The 18,160-nt window shown below is 41.8% G+C and overlaps 2 protein-coding genes across 2 annotated transcripts in view; one reads left to right on the top strand and one right to left on the bottom strand.

Moving 5' to 3' along the window:
- asic2 (acid-sensing (proton-gated) ion channel 2) overlaps positions 1-18,160 on the bottom strand; it is a 391,248-nt gene that overhangs the window by 264,440 nt on the left and 108,648 nt on the right. The gene's annotated exons all lie outside the window — the stretch shown is intronic.
- Positions 8,488-10,370, top strand: LOC133022800 (tectonic-like complex member MKS1). Its single transcript, XM_061089703.1, has 2 exons — positions 8,488-8,564; positions 8,663-10,370. Exons 1-2 carry the CDS (start codon positions 8,488-8,490, stop codon positions 10,368-10,370), a joined length of 1,785 nt encoding a protein of 594 aa, XP_060945686.1.

The raw sequence follows: 18,160 nt of genomic DNA, 5'->3' as shown, positions 1-18,160 counted from the left end.
CTTTCATACATAGTTAAAGACAATTCAGTTGTCTGATGTAACGTACAGACGGGGCTCAGTTTTCCCATTTGCTGCAAGGTTTAAATTTGTGTATGTGTGTGAAAAGGAGTCAACATTTACTTACTACACCACATTCCTTCCACATAACCACCCCTTTAAGCTTTGCTACACTGTTGGTACAGTACAGGAATGACAATGTTAAAGGCTTAATACATTTGGCAGCATGACTTTTAAACTTTAGAGAAACATGACATTTTATAACATGGTTCACTTCACCCTCACTACACTGCAAATGGCAAAAAAAGCAGATATGGAGATGGAGCCGAGCTGTGCAGGACTTAAGCCCCAGAGCCTTGGATATACTGTGTGTGTATGTGTACATGCACACACACACAGTATCAGAAGAGGCGTCTTTATTGAGTCAAAGTGGCCAGTACATTACCACACATTCCACTGCCGTCTGTCATGGCAGCTGCTCCCTCCTCTTGTGGTGAGTGTGATGGAGTCACGACACTAAAGGTGAGCACATTAACCGGGTTTGATCTCTGTTCCTCAGCATCTTCCTTCGTACATGTCAGTTCTGCCTAATAAGCAGCGGGAAGCTTGTGAACCCAGAAAATGTCAAAGGTTCAAACCTGCTGAGCAACAGAAAAACCAGTGGGAGGAAGAAGCAGAACGATGCAGCAGGAGGCAAAGTGGGATGTGATGAGAATCACATAAGCTTCATTAAAAACATATTAGTTTTTGTCCTTTTTCTTGTTTGCGGGAATAACATTGCTAGACTTTAAAAGTAAACATAAGAATAAAATGGACTTGCCATTTCTATGTTTTATTTATTACCCTGCTGTGACGACCCCTGGACTTCTGGAGCTGCCAGCGTCCGGGGCAATCAGAGCACACCACGGCCAGGTGTGCTCTGCCCTTAAAAGGCCTGGCGGATCCGTCTCCCAGAGTCTCTCACTGCCTCCGGGACGAGGAGTTAGAGACAGAAATATTTGTAAAATAAAATTGTGTTTCCAGGGCTGAAATCTTTGCAACAGTATCACTGTGTTTACAGTCATAATGACTACAATTGAATCAGTGATCAGAGGCAGCCGTCCCGGCGGAGGCCAAACACTGAAATAAATCTTTCAGGATTAAATTCAAAAGAAAAAAAAGTAACAGCACAATGCAAACAACAAAAAAAACAACCCAAATCTCAGCAAACTTTTCTTACAATTCACATTTCTAACCCTTTGGCAAACACTGCACTGTTGTTCTCATCTCAGTGAGGACACAAAGTTAACAAAGATTCTCTTGCTATAGAAAAAACATTTATTTCCAGGAATTTGTTCATGTTCAATAAACAATACTTTACAAAGGCCAGATTTCATCGGGTGTGATAATTCTTACCTAAAACCCACATTTCTCAAATTATACACAGGGTGCTTTTGGTTGTCCTGTGATCACAGAAGACCAAATGTTTCACATGGAGAAATCCATTTCGACATTCGCGTTTTACGTTGAATTAATCATATGCTATTTCATATAGATCTTGCATTTCATAGGGTGTTGGGTAAAGTTTGAATTTTAAGGAAAACTACATTGGTAAATAATCTTAATGGGGGATTTTACAAATAGAAAATGCAGGTTTCCAAAATGTTTGCAAGAATTCCTGATATTAAGAGATTACTTTAGAAAGATGTTTAATACACATGATCAGGATTTCAATGAGATTATTGACATTTGAAAAAACAAAACAGGTCTTGAAAAGAGCAACTGTATAAAAAAACACACAAAGTAAGAGATCTTGTGTGTTACTGCGGGGATTTTAAAAAGTACTTTGGATCATTGAAAAACTGTGTAAAGAGAAATGACATGACTGTGGCCACCATAGACAAGGTAATTAATGGAAAACACTATTTACGCCTATTGGTCTTTTTTATTCACTTAACTGTGTTGCCGCAGGTGTTTGAGGATGTGAGAAGCCTGTTCTGTTGTTTATGCTGCCATTTGCACATGTAAACATTAACTTTGTTAAAAAAACATTTTCTGATATTTCTTAAATATGTTAAAGACACTCGTCTATTTTCGGCAGAACATGTTTATCTTGTTGGTTTTTTGATAAGAGGTTGGTTAAATTCTGTTGAAGTGGCAATAGTGTACATTACAACACATCTATCTGTTGTTGCAGTGCTACAAATGATCTAAGTGCTAAATGCTAAGTGCAAATAACTCTAAATCAATTCTTAATGACGAGCCAGCAAGAGCAGCGTTGAGTCTTCACACACACGATCCTGTGGGTCTTGAGAGGACAAACCAACCTTATAATATATATCCTCTGATCATAATAACCTCAGAACTGATTTCCCACTTAACCAGCTGTAAATAAATCATCTTCAATGGATTATCAGCCTGTGTCAGACTCACAAACATGCACATTCAGAAAATAGGCAGTGAGGTTGAGTTAGTGTAGGAGTGTGTGTGTTTCCAGCTTATCGAGGCCGTGAACTTATCCCATAATGTCATCCTCCAGTGCAGGTAATGAGCTCCAGGCCCTGACTAACTGTATCTCCGAGGCCCCTTTAGACCCAAACCTCAAGTAAACACACAGACAAGTGATTCCGAGGAGAGGTTTTATGAGTTTGTCAGTGAGGATCTTCAGATCATTCAGTTGAAGATAAATGCTGGTATTTGAATGAAGAAATCAGTTTATTGTAAAATGCCCATTAAAAGCCAAAGTAATGAACAACAATATGTATAGAGTTGCAAGCTATTCACACATCTAGAAAATAAAGCATCAAGCTGGGGTTGTGAATGTGCTTTACTTCAGCCGAGTTGTGTGTTACGTCGTATTGATTTATTCATTCTAACCAGACTGCCACATTTCCATTCCCATATTTTATCCCCTTTCATTTACGATATGCAAATATCATAATAAAATAAATATTAGGGCTGGGCTGAATGTGAAAATATATTACAAAAGGAATTCATCAGAAATGCACCACCGGTAGGTCTTACAAGACATCAATTTATTTCCTTTGTCATCCCTTTTCCTTTCAGACTGTTCTATCCCGTGGGGACTGGTCTTTTATTGCCTCTTTAATTGCTCAAGAAAGATTACAAGAAATGTTGACTGATCAATTTCTTGAGGCAAAATTATTCATGGGCACTTCAAAGTCACTAATTGAGAGGATCACATTACCTGATTATAAAAAAGACATAAATACACAATGTCTTGCAGTTTTCAAGGCCTTTTAGGAAAAGTGTTATGTGAAATCATAATGTTAGTTATGTAAAAGTTACTTTATGGTGATGATATAATTGTGCAGATCACAACTGGGCATTTTAGACTGTTTTTAGTCAGCTTGTTTGAGTTCACTCTCCCCTCCTTTATCAACCTCATGTCTAGCAAAAATAGAAAATAGTTGTCAAACAAAGATGGGAGCAAGTTGGAGAACATCAAGTAAATCATGGTGGAGACCAAAACTGAACTGTTTGTGAGAACACAAATGTCTGAGTCAGTTGTAATTGTTCCTGCACACAATATTATTTGTATATCAGACACATACCTGACCAGACTGATTGAGTAGATAAATAACCAGTCTATACAGATCACTGAGCATTATCCCTTTTCCAGACAAAGAAAGAAGAATCTTACACCAAACACAATGTATTGGGACTGCAATGCATTGTGGTCTGATGAAGACACTATTGGGGGATACATTGGCATCTAGGGCTGTTGAATGTTGAATGTTGAATCTCTGCTTGATTACAGAGCATCGATACAAAATTGTTTGTCTGGCAAAACCCCCCTGCTCTTTGTTTTTCCAGCACACAGCTTGACATTTACTGCAGATGTTTGAAATCAATAAACACTGTTCTGCTGCTGCATTTTAACTGCTGGCTATATCCCAAAGTGGAGCAATGTCTGAATCTGGTCCATTATACCAAGCAATAACAAAACTGCACCAAGAAACACAGGGCAAACAATTTCATCACATCACATCACCATTTACTGCTTCATAAAAGTGTTTATGGGGAGGATTTTTTTTTCCTTTATGCCACAGTAATCTCTCGTTTAACAGGTCAACAATAATAGTAATAATGATGATGATACTAGAGCAACAGGACAATTAAATGAGGTATAGAAATAATCTTCCCATGGCCAAATGTGATGTCTTTCTTCCAGTCTTTTAAAAAATGTGTTGCTTTCCTTATGTTCTCCTCTGACCTCGTCCAAACTTACTGAGATTTAGGTCACGGAAAGAATAGAAAGGATAATGTCCTCTCTAAACTCATCTATTACAAGCTATTACACACAGAGAAAAACACAGGGAGGTCACAGTCTAACCTCTGATCCACTCATTGCCCTTCTCCATCACACGGAACAACAGGCCAGAGGGTTATAGCAAAGAGCAGCACTGGGGCTGAACTGCAAATAAGGAAAATGAAAATCTGTCACACAAGAGGAGCACACACAAAACCTGGATCCACGGTTGCACGGAGCAGCTCGAAACGATTAATTACATCTTGTATAAAAATATCATTGCTATCTCTATCAGTCCTTTTCAACTTGGGTACAGGGACGTTTGCGTAATTGTTCAAACTCAGCCGCGCGATGTACTGGATATTGTCTGATTGATACATGAAAAGGTAATTTAGCCGTTATCCAGTTTGACAGCTGATAAATTCTGACTTGCATCATCCTGAGGACAACAATTGCGTTAATTACGGCTCATCAAGATCACTTTACATGGCTTGAAGCCTTTTGTGAAGATACTGATAATTTAACTTGTTGTCCGTCAAAATGGTTTTCTGTTGTTCTTCTTTTTACACATTTTGAACAAACCAGCAATAACCAAGAATTGTATTGACTTAATCAATTTTTCATGACATTTTTTTAAGTAAGCCTTCCTATGCTTTAATATCCTGTTCTCGGTTTTTCTCTACTTTATCTATCACATAACTGCTTTTGTAGTTTAAAAAAAATACATTATGTGGTCAAGTTGTGTGAACAGTGCTGCAAGGCAACAGAAACATGGATGCAAATATCATAACTGTTTTTTAAATTTGAAGGGAAATAATTTAATAATAATGCAGGAAAAGCAAAACTATAGATAGAGAGAGAGAGAGAGAGAGAAAAAAGGTCATAGTGAGGTGATGACCAGTGCCTGCTCGCTGCCGTGCTTTGAGTTCCTTTTTACAGACCCGAGAATCTTTTTCCTTGTAATCTCCGAGTCCTTTGAAGGCAGTGTGGCAAACTCACAGCCGGCTGCCATATGCCCTTTATTCAGTGGCTTCCATTTAGCTCCTCAATCATAAAGGTCTGATCTCTGCAGAGATCCTCGCCCTTCTCCCATCTTGGCAGAAGACCTCGGGTGTCCTGTTAAAGGCCCTTTGTATTGTAATGGAAATGTACTTCATTAATTATTAATTATTAACTACTTAATTTACTTAATAATTAGTTTGTTTTTGCTTTAAGGAGACATTCCCAGAGTAAAGCTAGACATAAACTTTATGCATATAACATGTACACCCACTGTCTAGCAAGTGATCCTGAGGTCACTTGAACTCTATAGTAGGGGTGCAACGATTAGTCGTCGTCGACAAAAATCGATGACAAAAATAGTCGCCGACGAATTTACTCGTCTATGATTCGTTGGTTAAGTCACAGAGCATGCTTTTCGTTTTACCGGAGGTGCTGACGGAAGAAGCTGAGGAGTGAGCCATCTTGCTCCCTTCCTATCTCTGAAAGACGCGCATGTGCAGTAGAGAGAAAATAGAGAGCAATCAACATCGCGTCCGCGAAAGTCCGAAGTATGGGATAACTTCACCCTCAACATAGACAGAAAAAAAACGACCTGCAATATTTGTAATAATAAATCTAAAACCGTCATATTTTATGTTTACTGTATACACTGTGTGGGTCTTTGCATTTCAAAATGTTAAAACAAATCCCCTCTTACATCCTTATAGGTTAAGGGGAGCATAAAAGAGGTTAACAGCTCCCTCACACTGACAGCTGATGTGTGGACCAGCTGTGCCACCAATGCATACCTTGGCATGGATGGAGGAGGTTAAAGAAAAATTTGACATCTTGGCTCCCAAAATAAAAGTAGTAGTCCATGACAACGGGGCCAATATGGTGGCAGCCATGCGAATGCTACAACAAAAACACCGTTGGGCCTCTGTGCGCTGCGCTGGGCACACACTTCAGCTAATAGTTAATAGTGCCCTCAAAGAGTCCAGCATCAGCAGAGCTGTTGGTGCTGCAAGAGGGTTAGTGGAGTACTTCAGGAGAAGCGAGCTGGCCAACACAAAACTGAAGTCGAAACAGGAACAAATGAACACTGTACAGCACAAATTGATCCAAGATGTTAGTACAAGATGGAATAGTACATTCTACATGGTGGAGAGACTGTTGGAGCAGCGCTGGCCAGTCACTTCTACTCTCTCTGATCCTGAGGTGACTCCAAGGGGCAAACAATACTTAGACCCGAAGCCAGATCAATGGGTGCTGCTTGAATAGGTGGTGCAAGGTTTGCAGCCTTTTGAATGTGCAACAGTTTACCTAAGTGGACAGGATTATGCCACGGCTTCATGTCTGCCACAGCTTGTCAGAGGGCTGCAACGGTCGTTGCAGCAAAGCAATTTTGAGACAGGCCCAGGAAAAAACTTTCTCGCCAGTGCAGGAAAAGGGATAACCAAGAGATGGGGGAGTCTGAACACCATCTCAGAAGCAACCCTCTTCTTCTCGCAGCTGCCATGGATCCAAGATTCAGAAAGCTTGGGTTTTTAGCAGCTGAGGATGGCACAAGGGTGCAAGGGACCATTGAATATCTTGCTGTCAAAGAAGCAAAGGAGACTGGCATACATGGCAGCGAGCCACAGCAGAAGAAAGTAAATGTCCCAAAGGAAAAGTCAGCTCTGGATAACCTCCTTCAATCTGACACAGAAAGTCCGAGTGAGGTTGAAGAGGAAACCCAGGAGGACCATCAGATCGAAAGGGTGAAGAATGAAGTTCGGATGTACTTTGCAGAGCCAGCCATTTCCAAAAAGGAAGACCCTCTCAGATGGTGGAGTAAAATGAGGGGCGTTTTCCTACTCTTTCAAAGCTGGCCAGATCTTTTCTGTGCATTCCTGCAACATCCACCCCATCAGAGCGAATATTCTCTGCAGCCGGCAATATCTGCTCTCAGAAGAAAGCAAGTCTCACACGAGAACATGTTGAGATGCTGACTTTCCTCAGTTTCAATACACTGTGATAGACATGTATACCTCATCTAGTTGCAACAGGCAACAGATTTTTAAGACCCAGAATGCCTTTGTTTTGTTTGTTGTCGTTTATTGGAGCTAAAAATGGATAGTCGATTTTTTTATCTATTATTAGTGATAATAGATATTTATCTATAATAATTATAATTATAATAATTAGTGAAAAACAGGCAAAGTTGGCACTTTGCCTGTTTTTGGTTCAAACTTGAATTTAAATTATTATTTTTATATTTGCACTTTGCCTGTCCTTTGTTTTAAATGGACACAAACTTGGTTTTTCTTTATTAAAGTTTATTAAAAGACATTTTTGAATGAAGAATAGTTTTTTATTGTCTTTGTCAGTCATCACATGCCACGAATGAAAAAGTGAATGGCTAAATAAGAGCCAGAGTATTTGTGTGATTCATAATCCGATTAGTCGATTAATCGTTTCAATAAACGGTGACTAATCGACTATCAGCTTAGTCTTTAGTTGCAACCCTACTCTATAGTGACCTTTGCTGCACTCTGGTTGAACTCTGTTTGTCCTTTGATCGAGAAACTCAGCTGACTGACAAGCGCCTTTCCCACACATAACACTTTATCTTCTCCAACACAGAAAGGATGCAGCCTAAATGTCACGCCTTTACAAGCGATATGTTCCAGACACAGAACATAACAGTGGCGCCCCCCACGTGTTTTTGGTCAGGGTGTAACGCACGCCGAGACACTTAAATACGGGCACAGACACCTCACTTTTCCATCTCACTCGCAACATCCACCTTGCCTGTGTGATCCTTTCTGCAGAAAGCTTTTGCAAATAAACTTACAAAAGCAACTTCCCTCAGAACCTCGTTTATTGAATAATGTCCACCACAATCATGCATATAGACCTGATAGATGTGGAGCTTTTTCTTGGTTCATTTTGAGTCCAACCACCCGAGAGCGAACAAACTATCTACTAAACTTTCATAAACTAGTATATATCTCATTGAATAAACGACAAACATGCTCTCAGACAGTGTGGCAGCAGTAACAAATGCTCCCAAACTCTTATGGCGACAGAGGCAGGTGCCTATAAACAGTTTGGCATCAAAGACAGCTGCCTATAAAATGTGTGGCTTCAAAGGCAAATACCTTTACATATAAGTGTCAGTGTCTGTTGCCCTTACTTTGAAACTAACTGTGTGCTAATGCTAATGCTAGCTGACCTTAATCAAATAGCGTGTATAGTTTATGTGGTGAAGGTTAATGGCAGACTCTTGGAACACTGATACTGGAGAAGCTGTGTATCGGTCCTGGGATGCTGTGAAAAACTTGAGAGTAAAGTAAGTAGCTGAAGGTTACATTAGCATTAGCCTATCTCTAAAACTGCTGGCTCAGGATATGTTATTTCAACACGTTGTCTGTTTATTCCCCAACTCAGAGTGCGTATAGAGAGGGTGACCTCCGAAGAAGCACTCTCCCAGCACCTCCAGCAGGAAGTTCTGTCCCAGCATGACAGAGGATCCATTGAACTGGAAAACCTCACCTTACAATGCCAGACAGGTGATAATGAGGAGGAGCTGGAGTTTGGCTGGCAGGAGAAACTCTTCAGTGAGTATGAGATTGAGCTGTTCAAGAACAAGGAAGCATGTCTGACTCCTCTGGACCAGCAGTACCACGCAGACGTCAAGGCCCTGACGCGGGCAAAGGGCCGACAAAATCACAGGCTCTTCACATACACTGATCATGACCGCTACACCAGCTGCCTTCCACTCGACCAGATAAAGAACTCCAGTGACATATTGACCACAACCAAATCAGGACCCACTTCCCTTGCAGAAAGGATGGCCACAATAAGACACAGATGGCAGAACAGACGCACAAAGGACTCTAGTATCCCCAAGTCAAAAATCATCAACTGGGAGCCCTCCGAGGAGTTTGTGAAGAACAGTCATGTGGTAAATAAGGCTATGCAGACCATGCACATCATGGGAGACCTGGGCCCCATTGGAAGACTGGGTCACAAAGAGAATGAATATTTGCTCTTCACAATAAAAACAGATGGCAGTGGAACAGTCGTCGTAAAACCGGACTTCAACAAAGGCAGAGAGCCCTACAGGATTTTGACAGAGGGGGAAAGGGAAGAAGTTTGGCGACTCACTGTGGAGAATGTATCCACAGCAATTAAACCAGAGGAAAAAAAACGGGAGCAGAACACGTACAAAAATCTGTATGTTAGGCACAAGGATTACCTCAATAGCCTTGTTGGACAGGACTTTGAAATGCTTCCTTTAGGTATTCTGCGTTACTGTATGAATGGAGAAATAGTCTCAGCTCAAGGTTTTGAATACGATAACTTATACATTTACTTCTTCATGGAGTTGCCCAACAATTGGTCCAGCTTGCCTTCCCAGTCTCTCTCCAGGGTTACCCAGACCTGCCAAAGTAAAACACAAGGGAAGGAAAATGTAGCTTTCTTCAGTCACCCCTTCAGCTTTGAGGCTTTCTACGTGAATGAAAAAGACAGTGAAAAAGCTGTTCGACAGTGGCCAGTGCTATACTTCAAGGTCCTTTCTCTGGACTCCTGGCAGCGCCATCGAACTGAAGGCTGTGGATATGTTCTATTTCCTGCCATACCTGGTAATCACAAAGTGACATGCCATACATGGAGACCCCTTCAGACGGGGAAAGTCTCTGCTCTGAGACGATTCTTTATTGGATGTTCTCCAGAGCTTGAAGACCACAGCTATGTCAGAATACCAGGGACTTTTAGGGGAGAAAGGCTGAGTCGCATTGGCTTTCCCACTGAAACCACAGGAAGTGTCACCTTTAATCTGCACTGCATCCAGCAAGCCACGTCATTTGTTGATGGAGCCTTGTTGAAGGAGAGTAAGCTGAAAGGTTTTGGCCAGTTGGGAGATATTTGTCAGCAAAGAGCTGTCAGCACCATTCTGGCGGGCTTTCACAGAGCCAAAAGAAAGATGCAAGCCGCCAGAGAAAGCTTTCAAAGAGGGTTAAACACCACCACCTCCCAGCTACAAATCGAGTATTCTACCAGCCAGATCCAGCATAAAACCAGTCAGGACCAAGACGATGAAAAAAGGCCGCCAGGAAATCATCGCAAAATACTACAACTGGCTTGGTACTGACTTCCACACCAACAAGAGGGTGTGTGAGGAGGTCGCCGTCATCCAGAGTAAGAAGCCCAGCAATAAGATCGCTGGGTATGTGACACATCTGATGAAGACCATCCAGAGAGGTCCAGTCAGAGGAATCTTCATCAAACTGCAGGATGAGGGGGAAAACCCAATCTGAAGCCACATGGGACCTGAGGAAGACACTCAACCTACACATCATGAGGATGAACACTAGGGTTGAGCTGAATACTGGGATGAAACAAGCATAAGATGGTACTTTTAGGAGCGGGAGTGCAATAAGAGTAAAATGTGTCAACATCCACACTGGTGATGAATTAAAATCCTCATTGGATAGCTGTGTCCACGTCATTCCTTGATAGGCCAGCCACACACAGAGCTACGCCCCAACACAGAGCCTACCCAGATAGCTGCTGACTCTGGACTTCCAGACTGGCACATCCGTGTTACAGTTACAATGGTTTTATGGCACTGTTCCCGCTACAGTGGGCGATGTCCTTGGAACGCCTAGCCTGATGTTGTCATACTCATAATTCTAGTCAGAATATGAGATACTGCTCCATTGGGCTGTGATTGTGGGGCGTGTTTCAACCGAACCAGGAAACAAAATGCGTCTTTGCTCAATTGGATAGACCTACAACCAATCAGAGCAACGTAGTATGTGACGTATGTCAAGCGACGCATACTTGTTGTAAGTTGTCTGTTTCACGAGTTTATTCACTCTCTAAATAAATCAATGGAAATGCTGCAAATGCTGCTCGTAAATCCACCGGAGGCAAAGCCCCCAGGAAGCAGCTGGAGACCAGGGCTGCTCGTGAGAGCCCCGGCGGCGGCGGCGTTAAGAAGCCCCACCGCAACCGGCCTGGTTCCATTACCGGCCGGTAGCGAGGCTCTGAGAGAGATCCGTCGCTACCAGACATCTACGGAGCTGCTGATCCGCAAGCTGCGCTTCCAGAGCTCCGCTGTCATGGCTCTGCAGGAGGCCAGCGAGGAGAAAAAACGGCAGTTAATCATTTTTTTCAAGCATGCACTTACTTGTGGCTCCACCATTAACTGCAACAGCGTCCCAACATGTGTCTTTTTTGTGTCATATGTGCTGAGGAGCGTAGCCCCCCCCCCTCTTTTTATTTATATGACTGCTTGTGTGGCTGCGGCATCAGGGCCAGCTGATAAAATTAAACTTTTTCCAAATCCCGTAGGAGGACAGCAAAAACATCTTTTCGATCTACAAATGCCTTGATAGCGTTCCTCTGTTCCTCTTTCAAAATGAATGCGCTGTCGATGTCTCCTAAAACAGACTCAATGGCAGCATCTACACATCTCAGCTCTCCAGCGGCAGTCATGTTTGTGGAAAACAAAGTCAACCCAAGCACTCTTTGTTGACGTGATTGATTACATCACTGTAGATCATCTGTCCATCATCGTATAAAGCCCGCCCTGACAATTTGAGTGGTCTGCACCGCTCCCCAACGGAGCAATGCCAGACCGATCTTCCTGAACTTAAATGTTGAGGGCGGGGCCAAGTTCGTCTGGCACCCAGGCTATGAAACGCCAGGTCAGCCAGCAGAATCAAAGCAGTTACGGGCCAGAACCATGGGAACGAGCGTTCACGTTTTTGTTTTCTTCAGACCAGGATATATCAGACCAGGCAGACAGCAGTGCTGCAAGGGGACGCAGAATGTAGCCGTGCTCGCCGCTGGCTTCGAGTTGAAGGTGCAAGGAGAAGAGGGGAAGGAGAATTATATAAGTAGAACCAATCAGTTACTACTGCATGTGTTGTGTTCATTGATTTACTGAAGTTTATTCACTGAAGTTTATCAAAAAAACTTGTTCTGAATAGTTCTCTCACTCTTGTGATAAAATACATTGATCTGAAGCTCAAATTGGAAGGATGTTCTGTAAATACTTTTCTAATAAACAATAAATATAGCAACTTCTGAACAACGCCATGTCAGGATAAATACCAACTTCCTGTTATGCCCCACCCACTTCAGAATATGGATACGGATAACTTAGTTGGTTGAACAGATACAGATACATGTGTAGCCGCTCATCCCTAGTGAACACACCGCATTCCAACTTCATTCACAATTCTTTCTCAAGTACCAAATGACAGTCGGTGGTTTTCTGTGATTGATTTTGCAAATAAGCATTTCAGTACTTCATGATAGCCAATACTGGTTCGAGGTCGATTGCAAAGACAAAACCTTCACATTCACTTGCCTCTGTCAAGGTTACTGTGAATCCCCAACTAGGGGACATCAACGGTGGCTGGGCCCCTTGAAGGTACAGCCGTGGCCAAAAGTTTTGAGAATGGCACAAATATTCATTTTCACAAAGTCTGCTGCCTCCGTTTTTAGGAGGGTAATTTGCATATACTCCAGAATGTTATGAAGAGTGATCAGATGAATTGAACATAATTGCAAAGTCCCTCTTTGCCACAAAAATGAACTTAATACCCCAAAAACCATTTCCACTGCATTTCAGCCCTGCCAAATAGGGACCAGCTGACATCATGTCAGTGATTCTCTTGTAAACACGGGTGAGAGTGTCGACAAGGACAAGGCTGGAGATCACTCTGTCATCCTGATTGAGACAAAATAGCAGACTGGAAGCTTTAAAAGGAGGGGGGTGCTTGAAATCATTGTTCTTCCTCTGTTAACCATGGTTACCTGCAAGGAAACATGTGCAGTCATCATTGTTTTGCACAAAAAGGGCTTCAGAGTCCAGGATATTGCTGCTAGTAAAATTGCACCTAAATCTACCATTTATCTGATCATCAAGAACTTCAAGGAGAGAGATGCAATTGTTGGAAGAAGGCTTCAGGGCACCCAAGAAGGTCCAGCAAGCGCCAGGACCATCTCCTAAAGTTGATTCAGCTGAAGGATCGGGGCACCACTAGTGCAGAGGTTGGTCAGGAATGGCAGCAGGCAGGTGTGAGTGCATCTGCACGCACAGTGAGGCGAAGACGTTTGGAGGATGGCCTGGTGTCAAGAAGGGAAGCAAAGAAGCCACTTCTCTCCAGGAAAAACATCAGGGACAGACTGATATTCTGCCAAAGGTACAGGGATTGGACTGCTGAGGACTGGGGTAAAGTAATTTTCTCTGATGAATCCCCTTACCTATTGTTTGGGGCATCTGGAAAAAAGCTTATCCGGAGAAGAATAGGTGAGCGCAACCATCAGTCCTGTGTCGTGCCAACAGTAAAGCAACCTGAGACTATTCATGTGTGGGGTTGCTTCTCAGCCAAGGGAGTGGGCTCACTAACAATTTTGCCTAAGAACACAGCCATGAATAAAGAATGGTACAAAAACATCCTCTGAGAGCAACTTCTCCCAACCATCCAAGAACAGTTTGGTGACGAAAAATGCCTTTTCCAGCATGAAGGAGCACCTTGCCATCAAGTGAAAGTTATAACTAAGTGGCTCGGGGAACAAAACATCGAAATTTTGGGTCCATGACCAGGAAATTCCCCAGACCTTAATCCCATTCAGAACTTGTGGTCAATCCTCAAGAGGCAGGTGGACAAACAAAACCCCACAAATTATGACAAACTCCAAGCATTGATTATGCAAGAATGAGCTGCCATCAGTCAGGGTGTGGCACAGAAGTTAATTGAAAACATGCCAGAGCGAATTACAGAGGTCTTGAAAAAGAAGGGTCAACACTGCAAATATTGACTCTTTGCTGAAACTTAATGTAATTGTCAATAAAATCCTTTGACACTTATGAAATGCTTGTAATTATACTTCAGTATACCATAGTTACATCTGACAAAAATATCTAAAAACACTGAAGCAACACACTTTGTGAAAACCAATACTTGTGCCATTCTCAAAACTTTTGGCCACGGCTGTACTAGTAACAATGCACAGAGCCGTCAAGGTTGCAGATCATGCTACCTGGATCCACTGCTCCCACTGCAAACGCATTCCTGAACCCTATGATGACTCCTGGATTCACCGAACGTCCATCCCAATCTTACAACTGAGGTAAACAGACCTCTGTTGTTTTGCAACCTAAGACATGGTCGTCCTACTACATTACCTAGTTAGTTCAGCCAACTCCTAGAGGAGTCCTTTTGCTTCATTTTTCCAGTCAGACAAACTCTGACAATGGTTTTATAATCTCGCCCTGATATATATATATTACAATAATATTAAGGCAGAGGTCTACGGAGAGTAGCCCGGACATCGTGACTTGGTGTTTCCCCGACACGCAGCGTGAATTGTTGGACCTGAATGACCGATGTGAGCCTTTCTAATCCACATGCAATCAGCTCAATTAGCCACATTTGTACGGTAATCAGGTTGTAGGTACAGCTCAAGGATGATTAAACCAAAAAGGATTAAGTGTGGGTTCATAAATGAGCGATTTCAGAATTAGATTGTAATGCTTTTGCAGTTTAGACTAAAGTGTAAATATAATACATGTGCAGAAAGAGAAGATATTTTTACTTATGCTGCTGCATTAGCTCAAGCAAATAGTCAAATTGAAATCTTCATCTTATCAACCAGAAACTATGCTTCAAAAATTAAATGAAGCAGATGTGAGGTGAGGTATATACACAATTTCAGCCTTCCGATGATGAAATTGAATGAAAGATTAAAACTTAATTTTCTTTTTTAATTAGTATGATTTAATTAGAATGATTTAAGCTCTTAAAAGCTATCAATGGATCAAACTCTATGACTTCAAACAGCAGGTTTGAGTTGAACCACAGATACGAAAGTATATCATCTGTGGTCTTAAATGATGGACCACCCCGGCAATGACATCCTACAGCAGCACTAAACATGGAGACAAAATGATGAAGAAAATAAATAAACTTGCAGTGAAGATAGATGTGTTCTGAATGGAGGGTCCCACTGAGTGGGTCCTAACAGCTGATGACAGGCCGTATGACAAATACACATGCAACGTCTGCTCGGCTCTCCCAAACATTAGGCCTGATAATGTAGCGGACATGGCATATCATTACTTTCTCTTTTCTCCCCCACAGCACAGCCTCAACCGCTCCCAGGGGGAAAAACAAAAGAAAAACACAGCGGATGGGAACGAGGGGGTGGGGCATTGGAGGAAGGCGGGATGATTCGAATGTGCTGTAATTCTCAAATGCAACAAAGGTAAGAGTCCCTTTAATGCTGCAATAGTTGAACTGATGCAGATTTGAATCACAGGTAAACATGTCTGTATCTGTCAGGTGTTTAAAAGAGGGCTGATGCTGTAAGTTATGTTGAACATAATGAAACTTACCATAATACATTCAACTCTTGCAGATCACCAATAACCAAAGATTATTTGACTGAATAGCTGAAAATAAAGGTTTCTGACTAACCAAGTCTTGCATAGGGTCACCCTGTGTTTCCATGTGCAGCAGGTTGGTCATTTTTGGGTCCATTTTAACTTTGTGTTACAAGTCTATTCTCACAGTTGAGCAGAAAAACAGTCAGTCTCAGCTGTCAATCATATATTACCCAGGTTTGATTGCATCATATAACTAAATAATATTAAAATTACCAGAAAAATTTACAGTTGACCAAACAATCAGTGTGAAAAGATATATCTAAACTGACAGACACCATATTTGAGAAAATGTTAATATTAAAAGCTCTATCAACATGGGGTGTATGATCTATACTGCAAACAGCCACCAGGGCACAGAGGCTTCACTTTTGGAGAGCTGTCATATCGTCCATATTTATTAATAAACAGATGTGCTCCAAAACTGACTGCAAACATAACCATGACCACATCTATGTTAAAGGTGTATTCTAAGGATGGAGGTGCAGGCTTTATTGCTCACCTCAGCCTCTAAAAAAATGGTTTAACTCTTATTTGTTTAGCAACAAATCACAACATACATGATCTCAAGGCACTTGACATAGTAAGGTCAGGACCTGTAAATGTCCATTAACTTGCGCTTTGTACAGTGTATAATAGTATATTATAATATCACTACTCCATAATGTTTATTTAACACCAGAAAAGCAATATGTCTATCTTTATTCTCTCTTTGCTCTTATGTATATCTCTTTTTCTTTTTTGTTTAGATCTATCTATCCATTTCTCTTATCCGACAGGTAGCTGAACTGCCCATGGCATGAGTGGAAAGCATTCAAGATTAAAGTTCCACAACAGAGGGCAAAGTGTTGGAAACGAACCACCACAAGGTTGAAGAAGTGGGAGGACGACAAGGACGAGGGTGAAGAGAGCAAAGGTTCCACTGATGTCAAGAGAGGCGTGAATGAAGGAGTCTCTAATGGAGGAAGAGAATGTGAGACGTACTGTAGGGAGGCAGTCTGACTGATGGAGGGGGGGGGGGGCGCTGTTGGTACTGTGGTGCCAGCTGATGATGGATTTGCACACGCTCAAGTCAGTTGGTAACAGGAGTGTGTAAGCTGTTAGAGCCTGACTCAGTGCTGAAGGGTCACACTGTGGCCACGCATGAACAAAATGGCACCTGGAGCCAACCACGCTGATATTTGATTTTGAGTTAAGGCACATTTTGTCAATATCATCAGTTATGATTAATGTAGATTTAAATGTTCCTCTATTTCTGGCAGCCAAGATAAACTTTTTTCTTTGAAATATGAGTAAAATGAAATAAAGCCCATTTAACCAAATAGTAATTGGTTCCTTTTTAAATTATTATAATCGCGTTGGTATTAAAGTGCTGCGTCGCAGCAGTATCACACACAACACAAATCAAGAGCACCCAGAGCAAAGGGGGGTGGAAATGAGAAGTTGAGACAGAAAAGAAAGATAAGAATGACAAACAAGCAAGGGAATTGTTTCAAGGAGGAGGACCTGACTTCTCTCTTGGTTGGCCACTGTGCTTGGTAGGTCAGTTAAAAATAGTACAAGTCTCCACGATTGAGGCTAATCTTTGCAGATGGGATGTGTGCAGCACAGCGGTGGTAGCAGCAGGGATGGATGTAGTCTCAGGACTCTGCAACAGAGCATGCAAACCTGTCCTACACAGACGCACAGACTTTCCCAGAAATGTCAACTCGAGACTGTTTTCTTTTGAATTGCTCTCATCTTGAATCAGTCATTTTGCACTTTGGTTTGTGTCTCAATATGTGCATGCAGTGGGGCTAAATGGAGTTGCTTAGCAACTTCAGGCCACACAGCCCCTTGACTGTTTCTACCCCTTCCAAAAATACCCATCCCCTGTGCATGCCCTTTTCCCTGCTCTCTAGCCAAGCACACATGAACACATTATTTAATAGTTAAATACCGAGACTATGACTTATACTGCTGAATTCTGGTCTAAATTATATAGATGAACAGATACAGATGGAAACCCAAAGCTTTTACATGTGCACCTGTGGGTTCATGTATTGAAGACTTACTTAAAGAAGAAAGCTCATCAAAACCTCATATATCCTGCTAAATTCTAACATGTTTCCCAAACTAAAAGTTCTCTTCTCACTACTTGTATTTCATTTAAGTTGGGGAGCACATTGCACTTTTTGAGAAGAATTACCACTTAATGGTATTTGTAGGGAAAATAACCTAATGAAAAGCATTGGAGAGGCAATGCACACCCTGGGCTGTATATGCCCCAATCAAACAATATTAAGTTTCTATTAAGGCCATCATATACTGACATTATCAAGACATAATTTATAGTAGGGCTGCTCAATTAATCGAAATATAATCGTGATTACGATTATTGGGTCAAACGATCTCCAAACTACTATAATCGAGTTGAAACGATTATTTGGCATTTTTTCTAAAGAGACGCGCATTCGCAATTCAGTCCCTCCCCTAAAGCA

The sequence above is a fragment of the Limanda limanda genome, chromosome 17, assembly GCF_963576545.1.
Source record: "Limanda limanda chromosome 17, fLimLim1.1, whole genome shotgun sequence".
NCBI lineage: Eukaryota > Metazoa > Chordata > Actinopteri > Pleuronectiformes > Pleuronectidae > Limanda > Limanda limanda.
The sequence above is the reverse complement of the archived record's forward strand: the minus strand, read 5'-3'. Positions and strand labels throughout refer to the sequence as shown.

What these genes read in the sequence shown, in the direction of transcription:
- LOC133022800 (XM_061089703.1), top strand. Translation starts at nt 8,488, where the DNA reads ATGGCAGACTCTTGGAACACTGATACTGGAGAAGCTGTGTATCGGTCC. An exon ending in GTGAAAAACTTGAGAGTAAA is followed by an intron (nt 8,565 to 8,662) that starts GTAAGTAGCTGA and finishes TCCCCAACTCAG; the next exon opens with AGTGCGTATAGAGAGGGTGA.